We start from the raw sequence: 24,982 nt of genomic DNA, 5'->3' as shown, positions 1-24,982 counted from the left end.
GGTTTGGTACACAAATGCAGATGGATTAACGAATAAACATGAGGAATTGCAAAAAAGAATCAATGAGAAGTCCCCAGACATCGTAGCAGTTACAGAAATAAACTCACGGAGACAATAACAGATGCAATCTTCCCACCAGGATACCAGATCATGAGGAAAGATAGAAGAGGCAGGGGGGAGGTGGGGTAGCTCTGCTCGTAAAAAACAGATGGAAATTCGAGAAAATGGAAGGCATAGATGAGACGGGAGAAAGAGACTACATAGCAGGTACACTTCAGGCTGGGGAACACAAAGTGGTCATTGCAGTGATGTATAATCCACCACAGAACTGCAGGAGGCCAAGAGAGGAATATGAAGAGAGCAACAGAGCAATGGTGGACACACTTGCTGAGGTGGCAAGAAGAGCTTACTCCAGCAGAGCAAAGTTGCTGGTTATGGGGGATTTCAACCACAGGGAGATTGACTGGGAAAACCTGGAGCCACATGGGGGTCCCGAAACATGGAGAGCCAGGATGTTGGACGTGGTGCTGGAAAACCTCATGCACCAACATGTTAAGGACACTACCAGAGTGAGAGGGGAGGATGAACCAGCAAGATTGGACCTTGTGTTCACCCTGGGCAGCTCAGACATTGAGGACATCAAGTATGAGAGTCCCCTAGGAGTTAGCGACCACGTGGTTCTGTGCTTTGACTACATAGAGCTGCAAGTGGAGAGAATAACAGGAGTTGAATGGGAAAAGCCTGACTATAAAAGAGGGGACTACATAGGGTTGAAGAACTTCCTGCGGGAGGTCCAGTGGGACAGAGAACTGGCAGGAAAGCCAGTAAATGAAATGATGGAATATGTAACAACAAAATGCAAGGAGGCAGTGGAAAGGTTTATTCCCAAGGGCAACAGTAACAACGGGAAGACCAGAACGAGCCCCTGGTTTACCCGACGGTGTAAGGAGGCAAAAACAAAGTGCAATAGAGAATGGAAAGAGTACAGAAGGCAGAGAACACAAGAAAATAGGGAGATCAGTCGCAGAGCCAGGAATGAGTATGCACAGGTAAGGAGGGAGGCCCAGCGACAGTATGAAAATGACATAGCATCGAAAATCAAGACTGACCCGAAACTGTTGTATAGCCACATCAGGAGGAAGACAACAGTCAAAGACCAGGTGATCAGATTAAGGACAGAAGGTGGAGAACTCACAAGAAATGATCAGGAGGTATGTGAGGAGCTGAACAGGAGATTTAAGGAAGTTTTTACAGTAGAGAAAGGAAGGGCTGTGGGAAGACAGCACAGAAGGGAGCATCAAGAGGGAATATACCAACAAGTGTTGGATGACATACGAACAACTGAGGAGGAGGTGAAGAAGCTCTTAAGTGACCTTGACACCTCAAAGGCGATGGGACCGGACAACATCTCCCCATGGGTCCTTAGAGAAGGAGCAGAGATGCTGTGCGTGCCTCTAACCACAATCTTCAACACATCCCTTGAAACTGGCAACTACCTGAGAAATGGAAGACAGCTAATGTAGTCCCCATATTTAAGAAAGGAAACAGAAACGGAACAAGATTATAAATGAAAACCAGCATGGGTTCATGGAAGGCAAATCTTGTATCACAAACCTCCTGGAGTTTTATGACAATGGTAACAGAAGTAAGACACGAGAGAGAGGGTTGGGTAGATTGCGTTTTCCTAGACTGCAGGAAGGCCTTTGACACAGTTCCCCACAAGAAATTAGTGCAGAAGCTGGAGGATTAGGCGCATGTAAAAGGGAAGGCAATGCAATGGATAAGGGAATACCTGACAGGGAGGCAGCAACGAGTCATGGTACGTGAAGAGGTATCACAGTGGGCGCCTGTTATGAGCGGGGTCCCACAGGGGTCAGTTCTAGGACCAGTGCTATTATTGATATATGTGAACGACATGATGGAAGGAATAGACTCTGAAGTGTCCCTGTTCGCAGATGACGTGAAGTTGATGAGAAGAATTAAATCGAACGAAGATGAGGCAGGACTGCAAAGAGACCTGGAGAGGCTGGACATGTGGTCCAGTAACTGGCTTCTCGAATTCAATCCAGCCAAATGCAAAGTCATGAAGATTGGGGAGGGGCAAAGAAGACCGCAGACAGAGTATAGGCTAGGTGGACAAAGACTACAGACCTCACTCAGGGAGAAAGACCTTGGGGTGACCATAACACCGAGCACATCACCGGAGGCACACATCAACTAAATAACTGCTGCAGCATACGAACGCCTGGCAAACCTGAGAATAGCGTTCCGATACCTTAATAAGGAATCGTTCAAGACACTGTACACTGTGTATGTTAGGCCCATACTGGAGTATGCAGCACCAGTCTGGAACCCACACTTAGTCAAGCACGTCAAGAAGTTAGAGAAAGTACAAAGGTTTGCAACAAGGCTAGTCCCAGAGCTCAAGGGAATGTCGTACGAGGAAAGGTTAAGGGAAATCGGACTGACGACACTGGAGGACAGAAGGGTCAGGGGAGACATGATAACGACATACAAGATACTGCGGGGAATAGACAAGGTGAACAGAGACAGTATGTTCCAGAGAGGGGACACAGGGACAAGAGGTCACAACTGGAAGCTGAAGACTCAGACGAGTCACAGGGACGTTAGGAAGTATTTCTTCAGTCATAGAGTTGTCAGCAAGTGGAATAGCCTAGCAAGTGTAGTGGAGGCAGAAACCATACACAGTTTTAAGAAGAGGTATGACAAAGCTCAGGAAGCAGAGAGAGAGAGGACCCAGTAGCGATCAGTGAAGAGGCGGGGCCAGGAGCTGAGTCTCGACCCCTGCAACCACAATTAGGTGAGTACAATTAGGTGAGTACAATTAGGTGAGTACATACATACACACAGAAGAGGTATGATAAAGCTTATGGAGCAGAAGGAGTGAATTAGTAGAAATCAGTGAAAAAGCGGGGCCAGGAGCTGTGAATCAACTCCTGCCACCTCAACTACGTGAGTACAACTAGATGAGTACACACACAAAATACTGAGAGGTATTGACAACGAGGATAGAGACAGGATACTTCAAAGATGTCAGGAAGTGGAACTATCTGGAGTGTGATGTAGTGGAGGCAGGATCCATACATAGTTCTAAGAAGAGGTATGACAAAGCTTATGAAGCGGGGAGAAAATGGACCTAGTAGCAATCGGCGAAGAGGCGGGGCCAGGAGCTGTGAATCGACCCCTGAAACCACAAATAGGCGAGCGCGCGCGCACACACACACACACACACACACACACACACACACACACACACACACACACACACACACACACACACACACACACACGTACACACACACGTACACAATCAGCGAAGAGGCGGGGCCAGGAGCTGTGACTCGACCCCTGCAACCACAAATAGGTGAGTACAAATAGGTGAGTACACATACACACACACATACACACGTACACACACGTACACACACACACACACACACACACACACACACACACACACACACACACACACACACACACAAAGACGCACACACACACACACACACACACACACACACACACACACACACACACACACACACACACACACACACAGGAGGTGAAGAAGCTCGTAAGTGGCCTTGATACCTCAAAGGCGATGGGACCGGACAACATCTCCCCATGGGTCCTTAGAGAAGGAGCAGAGATGATGTGCGTGCCTCTAACCACAATCTTCAACACATCCCTTGAAACTAGGCAACTACCTGAGAAATGGAAGACAGCAAATGTAGTCCCCATATTTAAGAAAGGAAACAGAAACGAGGCACTAAACTACAGACCTGTGTCTCTGACATGTATTGTGTGCAAAGTCATGGAGAAGATTAACAGGAGGAGAGTGGTCGAACACCTGAAACGGAACAAGATTATAAATGAAAACCAGCATGGGTTCATGAAAGGCAAATCTTGTATCACAAACCTCCTGGAGTTTTATGACAAGGTAACAGAAGTAAGACACGAGAGAGAGGGTTGGGTAGATTGCGTTTTCCTAGAGTGCAGGAAGGCCTTTGACACAGTTCCCCACAAGAAATTAGTGCAGAAGCTGGAGGATCAGGCGCATGTAACAGGGAGGGCACTGCAATGGATCATGGAATACCTGACAGGGAGGCAACAACGAGTCATGGTACGTGAAGAGGTATCACAGTGGGCGCCTGTGACGAGCGGGGTCCCACAGGGGTCAGTTCCAGGACCAGTGCTATTTTTGATATATGTGAACGACATGATGGAAGGAATAGACTCTGAAGTGTCCCTATTCGCAGATGATGTGAAGTTGATGAGAAGAATTAAATCGGATGAGGATGAGGCAGGACTGCAAAGAGACCTGGACAGGCTGGACATGTGGTCCAGTAACTGGCTTCTCGAATTCAATCCAGCCAAATGCAAAGTCATGAAGATTGGGGAGGGGCAAAGAAAACCGCAGACAGAGTATAGGCTAGGTGGACAAAGACTACAGACCTCACTCAGAGAGAAAGACCTCGGAGTGACCATAACACCGAGCACATCACCGGAGGCACACATCAACCAAATAACTGCTGCAGCATACGGGCGCCTGGCAAACCTGAGAATAGTGTGCCGATACCTTAATAAGGAATCGTTCAAGACACTGTACACTGTGTATGTTAGGCCCATACTGGAGTATGCAGCACCAGTCTGGAACCCACACTTGGTCAAGCACGTCAAGAAGTTAGAGGCTAGTCCCAGAGCTCAGAGGAATGTCGTACGAGGAAAGGTTGAGGGAAATCGGACTGACGACACTGGAGGACAGAAGGGTCAGAGGAGACATGATAACGACATACAAGATACTGCGGGGAATAGACAAGGTGGACAGAGATAGTATGTTCCAGAGAGGGGACAAAGGAACAAGGGGTCACAACTGGAAGCTGAAGACTCAGACGAGTCACAGGGACGTTAGGAATTATTTCTTCAGTCATAGAGTCGTCAGGAAGTGGAACAGCCTAGCAAGTGAAGTAGTGGAGGCAGGAACCATTCATAGTTTTAAGAAGAGGTATGATAAAGCTCAGGATGCAGAGAGAGAGAGAGGACCTAGTAGCGATCAGTGAAGAGGCGGGGCCAGGAGCTGAGTATCGACCCCTGCAACCACAATTAGGTGAGTACAATTAGGTGAGTACACACACACACACACACACACACACACGCACACACACACACACACACACACACACACACGCACACACACACGCACACACTACAGAAACATACCAGTATACATATACACATACACATTTATACAGCCACAAACACAATCAATACCTCAGCTAAGGGACTGATTACCTCGTCTTTTGTACATAATTCTACAGTCTTCCCATTATGCTTTTGAATTTGTATTGATAAAGCCACTGGATGGCGAAACGTCTACAAATAAAGATACCCAGGTGTTGCACATGTGTCTAATTCTTCACCTCTTCAAATCCAACGTCTACATGAGCACTGGAGAAAGGGGTTGGCACCCACCTGCAGTGGGAAGACATTTTCCTTCGTGTCTTCCAGCTCTTCTCCTCGGAATCACTTTGAATTTATTGTAAAGCCGATACAGAGCCGATGCACCAGGTTCAGTAATGTTCAGTAATGTTAGGTATCGTATCGGGACGACACAGACGTGTGGAAAGTTTGATAGATTCGGGGAATGCTCTTCAGTTTTTAGGGAAATTCAGAGCCACTGGAAAAGGAATGGGGAAATGAGGTAAATCTTGCATAGGGGAAAGTGAGAGGAAATGTTGCAACTCTATAGTCCAAGAGCACTAAGACAAATTCATCCAAAAGCGGGAAAGAATTCCAAAAAAGCTTATTTTTCAGAATTTATTCAGTAAGTCTTTAAATAACATAGTAAAAGGTCTCTGGAATTCCAGACCTGGAAAGTAGTCAAACTCAAGATGGCCACCAAAATGATATCGTATCAACGATACTGAAAAAAAATCCATAACTCTCCATCAAGTGAAAAAGCAATGGTGTGTAATACCTGAATATAGGTAAAACTTGCGATTTTGACTTAAATAGCAACGCCCTTTTTGCCGAATAAGGCAAGCGAAAATTTGTGTGTGCAATAATTTCGCAAAAATCCTTCTGAGCCTAGCGAAAAAATATATTTCATTGTTTATAATTAAATTATTGTAAACTTATCTAAAATATATTTAGTTGGATTAGGCTAAATTAAATTGCGCTTGTTATAATAAGGTCAGATAAGTTTTCTAAGGCTCTTTTGGTACAAAATTATTAAGTTTTACATTAAAATAAATGGAAAAAAAAATTAAACGTATAAGAGAAAATTTTAGAAAGGGATTAATTTTAAACGAGTTCTTGCTAATTGACCAGTTTTACCTATTCGGCACGACACACACACACACACACACACACGTACGTACGTTTTTAGTGATGTGTTCAATTCCTTTAGATCATAAGACCATAAGAAAGGACACTGCAGCAGGCCTACTGGCTGATTCTAGGCACGCCTTACACCCTCCCACGCGGGTAATTAAGTTACCTCATTATTTTGATGTACAAATGTAAAATTACTGGATATTTTTCTCAGTAATTAAAGTATATTAAGTAAAATAGCTGATGCTCACTTAGGGTGAAAAAAAAAAAAAAGTTTCAGTAGTCAACGAACAACAATGAAAATCCCAACTAATTACCATTTTTATAAACTGTGGAAATATATTCACAACGTCATTGTTAAATCGGACATAGTGACGATGCTAACACCTGTAATTATCTGCATTATCACAGGATTGTTGGGGTTCATTCAGCGGACTAGATAAATGAAACTAACAAGTGTATAATGTCTGTGTTGCCTCACACTCTACGTATGTTACATAACACTTGGTTAATTTTTAAGTACCTCAGGTGTATGGGAACCAACTTGGATGTTGAGGCAAGAGTGTGTGTGACTTAAGCCGCAAGACCTACTACAGCCGGGTTTGTAACCACAGACGGCTGGAGCAACTGGCTTACGTCTCCGTGATTTGTAATGTTGCCAGTTGCTGTCGCTCTCTAACGCCATTCCAAGGGAGATGTTTCACTGCCATTTCACTTTTGCACAGTTGCAGTTTGCACAGTTGTAGTTCACTGTTGCACAGTTTCAGTTCACTGCTGCACAGTTTCAGTTCACTGTTGCACAATTTCAGTTCACTGTTGCACGTTTGCAGTCGACTATTGCAGTTTCAGTTCACTGTTGCACATTTGCAGTCCACTGTTGCACAGTTGCATTTCACTGTTGCACAGTGTGATAAATGCCATATGAACAAAATTTGGCTGCTGCTCTTGTACGGTTCAATGATTCAATCATAAACACAGAGGACCAGGATACTTTAATGAAGAATCGATTGTACACTGTGTGGCGCTGGTAATCCAGTGATTTCCCTCTCCTTGTCCCACATAACAGCGGGATAAAAACCTCAGCTCTTTCTATTTTTTTTATGAGTAGTGTTTGGTAACTTAAATTTTATCATTTCACTTCATTCCTTGCCAGAGGTATCGCAGCCAAAGATACCAGACACAAACATGATATGGTGCTTGATACTGGCTTTGGCCGATTATATTTCCTGAATACTGTGGAGCTGAATTGGGTTTTGGCTGCTTAGCATTTAGATATTTGTAGTTGGGGAAGTTATTTACACCACCATTACTTAGAGGTTTGTGTCTGTTGCAACTACAATCACTAGTCTTCAGACTATTCACTCATTCTTAGTGCCGTTGAGAGTACGAGATCAGCCTTATGTTGTCTCCCTATATTCTCACTGTTTGGAGATCCTGTGTAAGGAAGTTGATCAGTTGGGACTTGTTTTCTGTTTACCTACCAAAGCTTCTGAGTAGGGGTAATATTCGTGGACTATTCAAACAGTATGTCAGATGATGTTCATTGCACAGCATGGCGTTATTGCTCTGCAGATTTTGTCAGGGAGTCGCTGTGTCCATCTGAGCGCAATTGATCCTTGCTGTAATGATGCCTTATATAGGTTACTTATGTGTCACACACTTGCTCATAGTGGAATCTGATGACACATGCTACGCACATTACAAGTTTTGGGTTGATTGGAGCATCTTGTCTTCGCACTTTGACAGTGTTTGTTGACCCTGAAATAGTTGACAACTGTTCTTCTCCATTAAGTTTTACATCAGCCAGTCATTTATCCTCCAAGTTACATGTCGCAGTCATGCCAATGACTCAGGCTTCATCGCAGTTTACTTCTCTCAGCAGCCATGCAGGATGACATCGACATGAGAGATTCACAATCAGTGTAGGACAAGGGTGCCAAAAAAAAAAAAACACATTCTCTTGCATCTCTGGTTGTACTACTAGCCAGTAGGTCTTTGTTGTCCAGTTGGTATGGCATGAACCCCTGTGAATACCTTCAGGGAATCCCAGACCGGGATAATGTAAGGCAAAGCGTATACCTTCTACCATCTGCCATGCCTCTCGAAGTCTTCAATAACCGCATTAACTATTGAGTCTTTTCGATCACAGAATTCTCCTCCACAGAAATGAGCTGTGCGGCGAAAAGTAAAGTACTCTCTCTCATTGAACTTCTGGTACCCAGAACTCGTCCTCCTGGTCAGGCTTTCCGTGTCCTGCACACACATTCTTACTGACTTTGCTTATGCAGTGGCCATCAACATGGAAATAGCGGGATCATTTGATGCATACTGTACAGATGTAGCTCTGAATCTCCAGTTCGATCAGCACGTTAAATGTCGGAGTTCTATAGCGCAACTTGCCCGAATTTTCCTCTCTTCTTCCTGTTTCCACTTCACTACATTGTTGAAGGTCTCGTATAGTTCTTTCTGCAGATGACATACACTTTTAAGTGATCTACTGCGGCCTTGCTTGGTTGCAGTGATCTAGGTCCCTTCAACCCTTCTCAGTCAAGATTCAGAGGTGTCCCTGTTTGTTGACGATGTGAAGCTAACCTGGAGAATTCAATCGGATGAGAATCGGGCAGGACTACAAAGGGATCTGGACAGGATACAAACCTAGTCCAACTAATGTCTCCCGGAGTTTAACTCCACCAAGTGCTAAGTCCCGCATTTTCTTGGCATATAAACCACAGTTCATCTATTACGATTAACTATGGAGAGTAAAAATGTTTGGTTAGCTATTACTGATTGGTAATACAAAAAAAAATGAGTTTGAGCCATATCATTATTTTCGAGCCACTCAGAAAAGAGAAATATTTTTGTCTTAGAAATAATACCTGAAATTTTTAAGGTTATGTGAATTTCATGTGGTCGAAAACATATATTTAGATGCATTTCACATTTTTTATAGGTTAATAGTTTTGGATTTGTCAGCGTGTCCAGTACAGCAAATGAAGTCTTGGCAACCGTCTTGTATTTCAATGCATTCCAACACTGGCATTCCAACACTGGCATTCCAATACTGGCATTCCAATACTGGCATTCCAACACTGGCATTCCAACACTGCCATTCCAACACTGCCATTCCAACACTGCCATTCCAACACTGCCATTCCAACACTGCCATTCCAACACTGCCATTCCAACACTGCCATTCCAACACTAGCATTCCAAATGACTCTTAGAACGTTAAAAGTGCCACTCTAAGTGAACACTGGAAAACACGAATCTTGTTAGAAATACATGTATATATGTTAAACTGCTGAGCGGCTAAATTTACCATTTACAACAAGCGAGATCTGCCTTACTCTGTTTCCTTCATCCCGCCTCCCAGTCCCCTACAATCACTGGGCAGATCGAAAACGTGTATATTATGTTTCACTTAATCTCGATTAACAGGAAATGTTTTACACAAATCCGTAGTTGTTACATAGTCTAAAAACATTGACTGACTAAGGTTTATTCAAAATATTTACGTTGCTGTTGCAGTTACGGTTTAGTAACCTTTAATTATGTGGTTTAGTTAAAAATAACATTTTGGTGTATAATAAAGGTTATTATTCTGATGATATATTCTGATGAATATATGTCGATTGAATATATGCGTGTGCACTGGAAAGAACAGTGCATGTATACACGAAGGGATTTACAGTATATCTCGATATATATATATATATATATATATATATATATATATATATATATATATATATATATATATATATATATATATATATATATATATATATATAGTGTGTGTGTGTACATGTCGTGCCTAATAGATAAAATTGGACAATTAGCAAGAACTCATTTAAAATTAAGTCCTTTTTAAAATTTTCTCTTATTGATCCATGGTGAACTGGTCACGTGCAACCTTAATAATCTTCGTGCGTCAACATCCTTCAACATCAATTAACCAAGCAGCCAACCAGCTCAACCTCATTGTTGTCGATACAAACTCCATATAGCAAATTAAACCATTGTATTAAATTTCGTACATTAGAAATACAAAGTCTAAATAAATAACTTTCAATTGTATTATTTTTAAGTATCAGTAATATACGTGAGGAAAAGTTTGAGTTGCTGTTTGGAGTGATTTATATGAGGCCCATCTGGTAGGCCTATTCTAGAGAGTGGAAGTCTCTCTGGCAACATTGTAAGCTCCTGCCTCAAGTCAGTCAATATCTTGTTCCACTGTAAACATATGTACATATGCCTTACATATGCACATCACCTGTGTCCATGCTAAGAGGTTTCCTTATTGGATGCTCGTTGCACTGAGCCGTGGACGCTAGACACTGGACGACCGACTTCCTGGACGCTTGACTCGACACTGGAAGCTCGACTCAATGGATACTGGGTTCTCGGTTCACTTGATACTGGACGCTCGACACACAACACTGGACGCTCGACACACACAACACTGGACGCTCGACACACAGCACTGGACGTTCGACACACACAGCACTGGACGCTTGACACACACAGCACTGGACGCTCGACACACACAGCACTGGACGCTCGACACACAACACTGGACGCTCGACACACACAGCACTGGACACTCGACACACACAGCACTGGACTCGACACACACAGCACTGGACGCTCGACACAGCACTGGACGCTCGGATGAGGATCAGGCAGGACTACAAAGAGACCTGGACAGGCTACAACCCTGGTCCAGCAACTGGCTCCTTGAGTTTAATCCTGCCAAATGCAAAGTCATGAAGATTGGGGAAGGGCAAAGAAGACCGCAGACACAATATAGTTTAGATGGCCAAAGACTGCAAACCTCACTCAAGGAAAAAGATCTGGGGGTGAGTATAACACCGAGCATATCTCCTGAGGCGCACATCAATCAGATAACTGCTGCGGCATACGGGCGCCTGGCAAACCTACGGATAGCGTTCCGATACCTTAGTAAGGATTCGTTTAAGACTCTGTATACCATTTACGTCAGGCCCATACTGGAGTATGCAGCACCAGTTTGGAATCCACACCTAGTCAAGCACGTCAAGAAATTAGAGAAAGTGAAAAGGTTTGCAACAAGACTAGTCCCAGAGCTACGGGAATTGTCCTACGAAGAAAGGTTGAGGGAAATCGGCCTGACGACACTGGAGGACAGGAGGGTCAGGGGAGACATGATAACGACATATAAAATACTGCGCGGAATAGACAAGGTGGACAAAGACGGGATGTTCCAGAGAAGGGACACAGACACAAGAGGTCACAATTGGAAGTTGAAGACTCAGATGAATCAAAGGGATGTTAGGAAGTATTTCTTCAGTCATAGAGTAGTCAGGCCGTGGAATAGCCTAGAAAGTGACGTAGTGGAGGCGGGAACCATACATAGTTTTAAGGCGAGGTATGATAGAGCTCATGGGGCAGGGAGAGAGAGGACCTAGTAGCAATCAGCGAAGAGGCGGGGCCAGGAGCTGTGAATCGACCCCTGCAACCACAAATAGGTGAGTACAAATAGGTGAGTACACACATCACTGAACGCTCGACACACACAGCGCCGGACGCTCGACACACACAGCACTGGACGCTCGATACACACAGCACTGGACGCTCGATACACACAGCACTGGACGCTCGACACACGATACTGGACTCACTGGACACCGGATTCTCTAGACTCGCTAGAGTGTGGACTCGCTAGAGTGTGGACTCGCTAGAGGGTGGACTCGCTAGAGGGTGGACTCGCTAGAGGGAGGACTCGCTAGAGGGTGGACTCGCTAGAGGGTGGACTCGCTAGAGGGTGGACTCGCTAGAGGGTGGACTCGCTAGAGGGTGGACTCGCTAGAGGGTGGACTCGCTAGAGGGTGGACTCGCTAGAGGGTGGACTCGCTAGAGGGTGGACTCGCTAGAGGTTACCACACTGGTCTCTCATGTTTCTATAGCTACAAGCTTGTCTGAGGTGGTTCCCACGGAGTTGTGTTGACCTTACGCTGAATAAACCATGAAACACACCTACCCTTTGCCGTCCCCAGTGCATCAGTAAAGCTGGTTTAACATGCCAGTGCAAGTATATGTCTACAAATCATACACAGAGTTGTAGATACGATTTATAGACAGTTGTAGACATTGATTTATAGGCAGTTGTAGACATAGTTGTAGACACTGATTTATGGACAGCTAAATCGGTATCTACGACACTCTACAAATTAGTGTCTATAACTGTATCAGTATCTACAACTGTGTATGAGTGTCTACAATTATCTACAAATCTGTGTCTGCAACTAAGTACTCTATAATGACTGTTCGTTTGGAACTAAGAATCTGTCACTCTCAGCACCTCTTGATCCAGGGAATTGAATCTACTTAATCCATTTCTTCGGATCGCACATAATTACCGCCCATCCCCATTGTTCAATGTCATATTCATGGGGAAGCTCAAAGCACGTATGGGGTTATTCATAGAAGCGACAATGAGGGTACTCAGCTTCTAGGCAAAGAATGGAAAGATTGCTCCGGTTTCATGGATCAAGAGCCTATCACCTGAATGAGTACCTTGCACTGTGGACTTGGTGCACAGTGTGCATACACTAGAAGATACACACTTCTTGGTGTATATACAATCATATATGCAGTTCCCAGTGTATATATACTAGCAGATCCACACCTCTTGGTGGGTATATACACTTGTAGATACATCTTGTATATTTACTGATGTACACCACTCGCTGTATATGCTCTCGGAGTACCTCGGGATATACACCTCTGAACGTATGTACATAAGTGGCTACACAACTGTCGGGGTATATTCGTTGACATATATACACAGATGCACACCTTTCGGTTTGTGTGTGTGTACTCAACTAGTTGAGGTTGAAGGGGTCGAGTCCAAGCTCCTGGCTCCTGTGTGTGTGTGTGTGTGTGTGTGTGTGTGTGTGTGTGTGTGTGTGTGTGTGTGTGTGTGTGTGTGTACACTGACAAATACACACTGCTGGGTAAATAAACTCTGACACAAACACACACTTCTCTGTGTCAGTGTATACCTGGAGAGGGTTTCGGTGGTCAACGCCCCTGCGGCTCGGTCTGAGACCAGGCCTCGTAGTGGATCAGGGTCTGATCAACCAAGCTGTCGGCCCACTGCCGCCCTCACTACCCACCCCGCTATAACACCCCCACCCACGAAACTCCACCCCACCCACGATACCACCACCCACCCTCTCTCTCCTGTGAACTTCATTGCAAACCTACAAGCCTCCTCTGGGATGACTTCACATCGCAAAATAGCAAGAATATCTACGCTATCTGGCTATTGTCCCAGTAGTTACTGCAGTGTTTGTGGGTATACCACAAGGGACAAAATTCTTCTTAGATGTAAGGAACCTACTTGTTCCAACTACTGCCACACAGATTGCATTCCAGAAGAAGAATTTTGTTGCAGCCAGGTTGAAAATTTCAGAAAATTGAAGGATATCCATAATCCTGTGGTATATGTGGATACAAGCCTGGAGCTACAGGGGGAAGGTTCAGAAGTCCTACCTCAGGGACTCCTGTCCAAAGATCAAGACTGCCCTCTTGGGCTGTGTTGTAAAGTTGCTGCTAAGATAATCCATCACAGGGAAGCACTTCATGAGCTCCTCAAATCATTAGATAACCTCCAAGCTATTGTAGAAGGTCAGTGCAAGCCTACATCAAGTGACGTAAGCTGCTCAGCTGATGGTGACACTATTGACAAAGACTGGAAGTCCCACACTGAGCTTAACTCAGGGGTAAATAACTGGTGGAATTCTGTCATCGCTAAGGTCCCACAGACTGACAGAGTTCAAAACACTACCTTTGGGAATTCTAACACGATTCCTCTGACCACCACAGAGGGAACAAATCCTCTTCCCAGCAACGAGGGAAGCCTTGGATCTGTTAATTCTCCTACACCTGACATCTCTGCTTCAGCCACTGCCAGTCCACTTGACAGTGCACATACCATCTCTGATCCTACACCTGTCAGCACACCTGCCGACTCTATCCCAGAATCTGGTAACAGTGCTTCATCAGCAAGTTCTGAGCCAGGAGTTTCTCCACCCGAGATTGGTGCAGTTAATGATCAGGGAACTATCACTGCACCTGATCACCTACTGCGCCAAAGTACGAACAGCAGGGACACATCTGTCAGAACTGGTAGAGGACGGGGCAGAGGACGTGGAAGAGGACGTGGAGGAGGAAGACATCTACAGCCGTCTCACCCTCCACTAACACAGTTCCAGCGGCAGAATCTGAGGACAAATCTGCAAAACACAGGAGGTGCAGCAAATCCTAGTCCACCCTCCCAGGCACCTAGGCTGTGCTCTCGCTGTCACCGGAAGGGGCACACTGCCAACAACTGCCTGCGAGATACCAGGTGTAATTACTGCTACAAGAAAGGACATCAGGAGGACCAGTGTCGGAAGAAAAAGGAACTTGACAAACAGGGCCACCTGTTTAGAGACCTGTTCTCAGAACAAACCAGCAGGATCTCTGAATTGGTAAACAAACTCACACGTCGCCCACTTAGCTACTCCTATCCCAGCCCAGCAGGTGGTATTGTGCCTTATACAAGACCACAGACCTTCATCCCTGCAGCTGTCTCAGTACCCTACCTCTCTCAAGGGCAGGCACCTTACATTCCCTACACACCCACCACCCCAAGCTGACCACTTCGTCATGAGGAGCCAGTCTATCAGCATCCTGTCGGCCAACATTAGAGGTTTTATTACTAATGTTGGAGAGCTCACACATAGTTTTGTGAACACTCGACGTCCCGACATGATAGCTGTTGTTGAAAAATTTTTGGATGACAGTACTCCAGAAAATTTTGCAAGAATTGCAAAAGAAGAGACAGGCAAGGGCAAGGAGGAGGTGTTGCTGTGTGCTTCTCTAAAAGTGTTCATGCCCAGCACATTGATGTTGCCACCCCTACACATCTTGAAATGTTCTTCAAGCTCTGTATAAACACTAGTACCTCTGTACTAGCATGTGCAATGTACAGACCTCAGTGGCAACATGCAGACCCCATCAACTTCCTAATGGAAAATATTGACTCCCTTCTGCTACAACACAACTGTCAACATATAATTGTTGGTGACCTCAACCAGCACCTTATACAGAGGGACTTTGATGACCTTGCAGTGTTTGACATGAGAAACTTTGTTGATTTCCCTACTCATATCTCTGGCTCCTCCCTTGACCCAGTAGTGAGTGATCTGGCAGAAGGCATAGTCACTTGTCAACCCCTCGGCTACGTTGGATCGTCTGACCACAAGGCTGTTTTTACGACACTTAAGATCCCAACAGAACGAGGTGAGGAGTCCACACTCACAACCTGGCTATGGGAAAGAGGTAATTGGCCAGCCCTTTGCTCTGAGCTCGCCACCACCGATTGGAATTCTCTTCTCCAAGGGGATGTTGACAACCAAGTGAAAGCCTTCACTGGACACATCCTTAATCTACAACAAGAACACATTCCTCACCGGCAATGTGTGACGAAGCCTACAGATCAGCCTTGGTTTGGCTTTCGTTGTAGAGAGGCTGCTACTGCTAAGTACAAAGCATGGCGAAGGTATAAGAGACATCCTACCACCTATAACAGGAACTTGCTCATGCAAGCCTGTAGGCATATGGGTGATGTTCAAAAGTGGGCCATTGCTAAATGGGAGGTGGACACTAAAAGAAAGTTAGCATCAGGTCGGGAAGGCTCCAAAACCTGGTGGTCCCTGGTCAAGGACAGACAAGGTTATCTGCCTGATGAGCTCATTCCACCTCTAAATCGACAGGATGGGACCACCTCTACTAGTAGTCAAGAGAAGGCGGACCTCTTTGCTGAACACTTTTCTACCAAAATGCAAGTTTCTGATCCAGCAAGGGACCCTCCTTGGCTAGCTGCAAGAACTGTGTCAAAACTGTCAGTGGTGACAATAAGGCAGGAGGAGGTGCATTTCCTTCTTAAATCGCTTGACCAAGAAAAGGCTGTGGGCCCAAACAAGTTGAGCCCAAGATTGTTGAGAAGATGTGCAGACCAGTTAGCAGCACCTCTAACTCGCATCTTTCACCACTGCCTAGTACAGTGTAAATGGCCCTCTATATGGAAAGAGGCAAATGTAGTCCCTGTTCACAAAAAGAAGAGCAGAGCAGAAATCAGCAACTACAGACCAGTGTCACTCCTGTCAATCACTGGTAAGATCCTTGAGACAATAATCTCAAGACAAATGACAGAGTTTTTTGACTACCACTCACTACTTTGTGATCGTCAATATGGCTTCAGGAAAGGTTACTCTGCTGCTGATCTGTTGTTAAACCTCTCCACTAAGTGGCACGAGTCACTGGATGAATCCAAAGTCAGCTGTGTGGTAGCACTGGACATTGCTGGCGCTTTCGACCGGGTGTGGCACCAGGGCCTCTTAGCAAAACTTCAAGCACTGGGAATTGCAGGCTCTACGTTATGTCTCCTCAGTGATTACCTTCATGGTAGATCTCTAAGTGTAGTTCTCAATGGAACGGAATCAGCAAGACATCCTATTGGGGCAAGTGTTCCACAAGGAAGCGTGCTGGGTCCATTGTTATGGAATGTCTACTTCAACGACCTTCTTCATCTCATCCCAGAATCACATGCATATGCAGACGACTGTACACTGACATTCACTTATCCAAGAGAAGAAATGCCAGCTGCTCTAACCTACATCAATCACCAGCTGAGAGCTATATCAGCTTGGGGAAATAGATGGCAAGTAACATTTGCACCTGAGAAAACGCAAATGATGATCGTCTCTAGGCACCATGATGGTAATGCTGGTACAGTAGTAAGGATGAATGGGAGGGTGTTGGCACCTGGAGAAGAAGTTGATATCCTTGGGGTGAAATTTGACTCCAAACTAACCATGAAGAACCATGTTGTAAATCTTGCAAACAAGGCAGCCAGGAAGCTTACAGCGCTTCGCCGTATCTCGCATCTGCTTGACAGTAGGGGTTGCAAGATCCTGTACGAGGCGCAAGTACGCTCACACCTTGAGTATGCTCCACTTTCTTGGTTTGCCTGCCCCCCCTCTCATCTGCGACTGCTTGACAGAGTAGAGAACAGAGCAAGACGTCTCATCTCTCGCCTGGACCCATCTTGGATAGATCTGTCATTTCAGCAGAGCCTTCAACACAGGAGGGATGTGAGTGGCCTTACTGTTATGTACAAGGCCAATATTGTCAAAATACCACACTTGGATCCACTTCGAGAACAGCGTGAAACAAGCTTTTATGCCACAAGACGGGCAGAAAGCAGCAACTTCACTCTGGCTGTACCCTTCTCCAGAACATCACTCCATCTGAGATCATACATACCCAGGATGACTCGAGTATGGAACACATTCGTACAGCATAATGATGTCATGAGATAGTCAGTTGATCAAATGAAAATGCTAGCCCACAGATGGCTCCAACTTCATCCTGTTCCCTACTTGTATGTCTCTTAACAATAAAAATGCTTTCAAATGAGCTGATGTAGGTAACAGCTCTTAGGTTGCCAATAAAGTTAGGAATCCTTAACCTGTAAATAGCTTGTCAATAAAGCTAGGGATCCTTAACCTTGTAAAATCCTGTGTAAAAAAAAAAAAAAAAAAAAAAAGAGAGAGAGAGAGAGAGAGATACTTCAGTGTGTTTTGTGACTCTCTGTCTGTAAATAATAATAATCAATTTGTTAGTCCTTCATCGTATTTTCAGAAATTCCCGTTGATTTCCTGTTATTATATTCTTACCTTCAATAAATTTACCGATGCTCTCTCATTATGCGGTTCATCATTTTCCCCTAAAACCGGTTTCTGGCTAATGGCTGGATAATTCATTACACAGTTCTTGTCTCTTTTCTCCCAATTTGCGTAGACAATTTTCTAGTTTTCGGTTATTTGGTCCTTTGCCCGTTTATGTTTACTTATTTGCAACGAGCGCTAGACCCGTACGAGCTACAGCACTACCAGTTTATGTAGATTTAATAATTATTCTCTTCACTGATTTTTTTTTATGTACGAAATTTAAATTCTCCTTATTCGGCACATGTATATATATATATATATATATATATATATATATATATATATATATATATATATATATATATATATATATATATATATATATATATATATATGCAATAAGATCACAGTAAACAGGTGATTTCAAAATATGCAAAACACCCACTCTGAAAGAATAGAGAAATTCCAAGCGCTTTCGTGACTACTCACATTATTGATAATGTGATTAGTCACGAAAGCGCTTGGAATTTCTCTATTCTTTCAGAGTGGTTGTTTTGCATATATATGTATATATATATATATATATATATATATATATATATATATATATATATATATATATATATATATATATATATATATATATATATATACAAACACTTCTCTCTGGCTGAAGGAGACTCGAACCTACTAACCTTGAAACAAGGTACGCAGTGCTTTACCAATCTACCCACACTGGACCAATACCTTGGAGTCCAGCTTACGCTAGACTTTGATCCAAGGCAGCCAGCTTTCAGGGAGAAGGCTTACAGCTTTTCATCTCATCCCCTGCATGTATCATCGTTCTAACTTTTTTTTTATTTGAGAGCGTTGCCCATTTGAGTTCGACATTTGTTTTGATTGGACTTTGCTTACGTACACATTTTAAATCCCCTTTTTTTTATGCTGTTCCATAAACATTTATAGTGTTCCAAAACGACGGACCGCATATACGACGGTAATCAATACTGAGCTGTCAGACGTATAAAAGTACAGCACATACAATTATGTACAGAACATAATTCTTGATAATGATAATAAACAACTATGTTACTGGTTTATGTATTTACTATACTGTACTTTTTATCGTTATTCTAGTGTGTACTCTTTCTACTTGCATAAAAAAAAATATTTACTGCAAAACAGTGTGCTGTGTTACGCCGGCAGCAGCCTCGTACACCTTGTGTTTACTGCGTCTCTTGACAGCAATGTTTTCTCGTGTTGCTTTGTTTAAAATGGCCCTTAAGGTTTGCAACCTAGGAGCAATAGGCTATCCCATATATCCTAGGTGTGTAGTAGGCTATGCCATATAGTCTAGGTGTGTAGTAGGCTATACCATATATCCTAGGTGTGTAGTAGGCTATACCATATAGCCTAGGTGTGTAGTAGGCTATACAATATATCCTAGGTGTGTAGTAGGCTATACCATATAGCCTAGGTGTGTAGTAGGCTATACCATATAGCCTAGGTGTGTAGTAGGCTATACCATATAGCCTAGGTGTGTAGTAGGCTATACCATATAGCCTAGGTGTGTAGTAGGCTATACCATATATCCTAGGTGTGTAGTAGGCTATACCATATAGCCTAGGTGTGTAGTAGGCTATACCATATAGCCTAGGTGTGTAGTAGGCTATACCATCAAGGTTTGTGTAACTACACTGACCTTCGCACAACGACGAAATCTCCTAACGATGCACTTCTCAGAACGTATATACACGTCGTTAAGTGACACATGATTGTATATATATGTACACATAACATTTATTGGCATTAAGGTATGTTATTTTTGGCTAAATTTTGCTTATATACGACAGCCTAACCTGAATAACATCAAGAAATTAGCTTCAAATCAACGTTTGCCCTAGGAACACAAGTATTGCTGTAATATACCTTGGACTGTTTCGAAAGTTTTTCTGTCTACACAGCCTGTCTTGGGGCCAGACTTTTCTTTAGACTGTTGATGTTGTTATGGGCCCATGACTTAGCAAAATGGTGAATTAGCAACATCGACATATGATTGTAATCATCTTTCACTCTCTGTGAAACTTTAAAAAAAAAACGGAGAAAGCTACACTGAGAAAGAAGCCTTGGCAAATAATTGGTATGGATATGGATGAAGCTGCAACCAAATAATGACCATCCTTATTTAGTTGTCACAAGACGTCCAATTTTTTGGAGATTCTCTCCGTATTGTATTTTGTACACCTGTTATTTGAAGCAAATGCAATATAAGAAATGGTTGCAATATTAAGGTGAAAACCTGGTATGCAATACCCCACAAGTTATGGCTAAAGATACGTGAGAAATGTTTCTGTCCTGGGATGATCGTGGTCCCAGAACCAATGTGTCTGCCATGTAACTCTTATGCTACTATTATGTACTCCAGATGCAGTTATACTCACTGGGGCCTGATAAAGACCCATTGTGAGCTCTGTAATCGGGTTTTGTGCACTATCTCTCAGAGGATGAGCATGGAGTGCACAATAAACTAGCCGCACGGGCGACCCAACGAAAAACAGCAGTGAAATCGTGTCGGCTGCGCAAATGGTGTGAAATTGTGCTCGCAGGAGAGGTTGTATGAAATTGTGTTGGCAGCGGAGATTGTATGAGCTATGTTTGTACTCAGTCTTGAGGATAATTTAATTGGGCATTTTACTCAGGTCACCTCGAGCAAAAGATAATTAGAAACGTAATTAAAAGCTGTGTTATTGTCCCCCAGGTGACGTGGCTGAGGCGGCGAGACCTGCACATCCTGACGGCTGGTCATCACACCTACTCCGCTGACCAGCGCTTCCAGGTACTGACCTGTCCTTGTTGTGTCTGTGGTAATTAGTATGGGAACAAGACAATGGTGTCTGTATAGTAGTTATAGATGATGCAATAATTTCACAAGAAAATGATATAAAATGCATTATTACTACACTGGAATACTACTATTTTTCACTGTGGTTATATTTTACCTATGCATATGTATAAAATACCACAGTGAAATAGGAAAAACACCTGCGCGCGTTCATGTCCTTACACATCATTAGAGGAAGATATGTAAACACATGAAATAAAGATTGCAGTGCCAAAGCGTACGTGGTGGGGCAAACAGATTGCTGTGGATTTATATCAAGAAGTTTAAGCAGCAGGAGTCCAGAGGATATACAGCAGCTCCTCACATCATTGGTTCGGCCTCACGTGGACTGTGCAGCTGGGTTGTTGTCTCCATATTAAGGAGTTGATGTGAGTTCGTGGGAAAACATTAAGCAAAGAATGACGAAAGTAATCCACTGTATAAGGATTCCCCCATATGAAGATAGGCTTAATCTTTACAACGCCAACAATGACTTCGGACCATGATGAATATGATAAATATAAATATCTCTGTTAATAAAGACAAGTCGCTAGAGTATAACGACATATTAAATGGCCTCTGCTGATCTGACTGCCACCTGTGATTATCACAAATTGATCACAGACTGTAACCAAAATTGTTACAGGGGTAGGCAGGTAAGCCAGCGAAATCCTCGGTCAGATGATCAAAAAGCTCCAGCTGCGGGTCATCATCTGACTGAGACCCGCGTCAGGAACCACTTGTCCTGTTCCCTGACAAACCTAACCTAACCCTATCAAGAATTTTGAAGAGATATTATTTCCAGTTCTTTTCTGTATTATTAAAAGACTCTATACATGTATTAATAAAAGATTCTAAGCATATATTAATAAAAGATTCTAAGAATTTAAGGCACCACCATATCTTCCCGCTTACTCGCTACACACCTCTTCCATCACACGTCCCCCAGGACCCAGGGGAGACTACGTCTTCACTGGGTAAATTTTATCTTTTCGAGGTGGCATTGAAGGGGAAGTTTGATGAATGTGGACATCGTCTACCTACCTGGGGACTACCTGGAGGGTATTCCGGGGATCAACGCCCCCCCAGGCCGGTCTACGACAAGGCCTCCCTGTGGATCAGGGCCTTTTCAACCAGGCTGTTACTGCTGGCCGCACGAGGTCCAACGTACGAACCACAGCCCGGTTGATTCGGCACCGCCTTTAAGTATCTGTCCAGCTCCCTCTTGAAGGCAGCCAGTGGCCTATTGGTAATTCCTCTTATGCATGGTAGGAGGCTGTTGAACAGTCTTGGGCTCCGGACACTTATGGTGTTTTCTCTTAGTGTACCAATGGCGCCCCTACTTTTCATTGGGGATATTTTGCACCTCCTGCCCAGTCTTTTACTTTCGTAGGGAGTGATTTCTGTGTGCAGATTCGGGACCATTCCATCTTGGATTTTCCAAGTGTAGATTATGATATATCTATCTGCCCAGCGTTCCAGCAAGTACAAGAGCTTCCAAGCGTTCCCAGTAGTTGAGGTGTTTGATAGAACTTATACGTGCAGTAAAGGTTCTCTGTACACTCTTTAGATCTACAATTTCACCTGCTTTGAACGGAGATGTTAATGTACAGCAGTATTCCAGCCTAGAGTGATTTCAAAAGGATCATCATTGGCTTGGCATCCCTTATTCTGAACGTTCTCATTATACATCCTAACATTTCCTTTACAGTTGTGATCATGGCACTGTTGTGATCCTTGAAAGTGAGACCCCATCAACTTCCTAATGGAAAATATTGACTCCCTTCTGCTACAACACAACTGTCAACAAATCATAACTGTGGGTGACCTCAACCAACACCTTATACTTGACTGAAGAAGCCTACTGTGTAGGCGAAACGTTTCATAATAAAGATACCTAACTGTTGCATATGTGTCTTACCTAACAACCTGTAGGTATTTTATACCATTTTAATGTTCAATCTGTCAGACACTGCAACACAAGGGTTTCTTGGTACAGACCTGCAATCAACTTCGACAACTTCCACTAGTGAGAGCGGCTGGATTTGAGAGGGACCTGACCTTTCAACATCTGAGTTCTTACCTCTCCTAGTGGCCTACGTCTCACCTCTTGGCGCTATAAAAAGCTCCATTCTGTCACTTCATCTCCATATTGTTTCATACTATGGAACAATGCTCTTCTCCAGACTGAGGGACTGACCACCTCAAAACTTTAAGGGTGATGGACTGATTACATCGTCTTCAAGTATCTTCTGCTTCTATCAACTTTTCTGTACTTGACTGAAGAAGCCTACTGTGTAGGCGAAACGTTTCATAATAAAGATACCTAACTGTTGCATATGTGTCTTACCTAACAACCTGTCGGTATTTTATACCATTTTAATGTTCAATCTGTCAGACACTGCAACACAAGGGTATCTTGGTACAGACCTGCAATCAACTTCGACAACTTCCACTAGTGAGAGCGGCTGGATTTGAGAGGGACCTGACCTTTCAACATCTGAGTTCTTACCTCTCCTAGTGGCCTACGTCTCACCTCTTGGCGCTATAAAAAGCTCCATTCTGTCACTTCATCTCCATATTGTTTCATACTATGGAACAATGCTCTTCTCCAGACTGAGGGACTGACCACCTCAAAACTTTAAGGGTGATGGACTGATTACATCGTCTTCAAGTATCTTCTGCTTCTATCAACTTTTCTGTACTTGACTGAAGAAGCCTACTGTGTAGGCGAAACGTTTCATAATAAAGATACCTAACTGTTGCATATGTGTCTTACCTAACAACCTGTCGGTATTTTATACCATTTTAATGTTCAACCTTATACAGAGGGACTTTGATGACCTTCTTGCAGTATTTGACATGAGAAACTTTGTTGATTTCCCTACTCACATCTCTGGCTCCTCCCTTGGCCCAGTAGTGAGTGATCTGGCAGAAGGCATAGTCACTTGTCAACCCCTCGGCTACTTTGGATCGTCTGACCACAAGGCTGTTTTTACGGCACTTAAGATCCCAACAGAACGAGGTGAGGAGTCCACACGCACAACCTGGTTATGGGAAAGAGGTAATTGGCCAGCCCTTTGCTCTGAGCTCGCCACCACCGATTGGAATGCTCTTCTCCAAGGGGATGTTGACAACCAAGTGAAAGCCTTCACTGGACACATCCTTAATCTACAACAAGAACACATTCCTCACCTGCAATATGTGACAAAGCCTACAGATCAGCCTTGGTTTGGCTTTCGTTGTAGAGAGGCTGCTACTGCTAAGTACAAAGCATGGCGAAGGTATAAGAGACATCCTACCACCTATAACAGGAACTTGCACAGGCAAGCCTGTAGGCATATGGGTGACGTTCAAAAGTGGGTCATTGCTAAATGGGAGGTGGACACTAAAAGAAAGCTAGCATCAGGTAGGGTAGGTTCCAAAACTTGGTGGTCCCTGGTCAAGGACAGACAAGGTTATCTGCCTGATGAACTCATTCCACCTCTAAATCGACAGGATGGGACCACCTCTACTAGTAGTCAAGAGAAGGCGGACCTCTTTGCTGAACACTTTGCTACCAAAATGCAATTTTTTGATCCAGCAAGGGACCCTCCTTGGCGAGCTGCAAGAACTGTGTCAAAACTGTCAGTGGTGACAGTAAGGCAGGAGGAGGTGCATTTCCTTCTTAAATCGCTTGACCAAGAAAAGGCTGTGGGCCCAGACAAGTTGAGCCCAAGATTGCTGAGAAGATGTGCAGACCAGCTAGCAGCACCTCTAACTCACATCTTTCAGTACTGACTAGTACAGTGTAAATGGCCCTCTCTATGGAAAGTGTCAAATGTAGTCCCTGTTCACAAAAAGAAGAGCAGAGCAGAAATCAGCAACTACAGACCAGTGTCACTCCTGTCAATCACTGGTAAGACCCTTGAGACAATAATCTCAAGACAAATGACAGAGTTTTTTGACTACCACTCACTACTTTGTGATCGTCAATATGGCTTCAGGA

At 43.9% G+C, this 24,982-nt stretch overlaps 1 protein-coding gene across 3 annotated transcripts in view; it reads left to right on the top strand.

Moving 5' to 3' along the window:
• Nucleotides 1-24,982, top strand: part of LOC128701229 (zwei Ig domain protein zig-8-like) — a 339,665-nt gene that overhangs the window by 252,418 nt on the left and 62,265 nt on the right. For all 3 annotated transcript variants that reach the window (XM_053794808.2, XM_053794809.2, XM_053794811.2), the window contains exon 3: nt 20,872-20,949. In XM_053794808.2, coding sequence (XP_053650783.1) covers nt 20,872-20,949 — 78 coding nt within the window. The remainder of the gene's footprint in view (nt 1-20,871; nt 20,950-24,982) is intronic.

This window comes from Cherax quadricarinatus, chromosome 72 (genome assembly GCF_038502225.1).
Source record: "Cherax quadricarinatus isolate ZL_2023a chromosome 72, ASM3850222v1, whole genome shotgun sequence".
Lineage (NCBI taxonomy): Eukaryota > Metazoa > Arthropoda > Malacostraca > Decapoda > Parastacidae > Cherax > Cherax quadricarinatus.
This window is presented reverse-complemented; position numbering and strand designations above follow the sequence as displayed.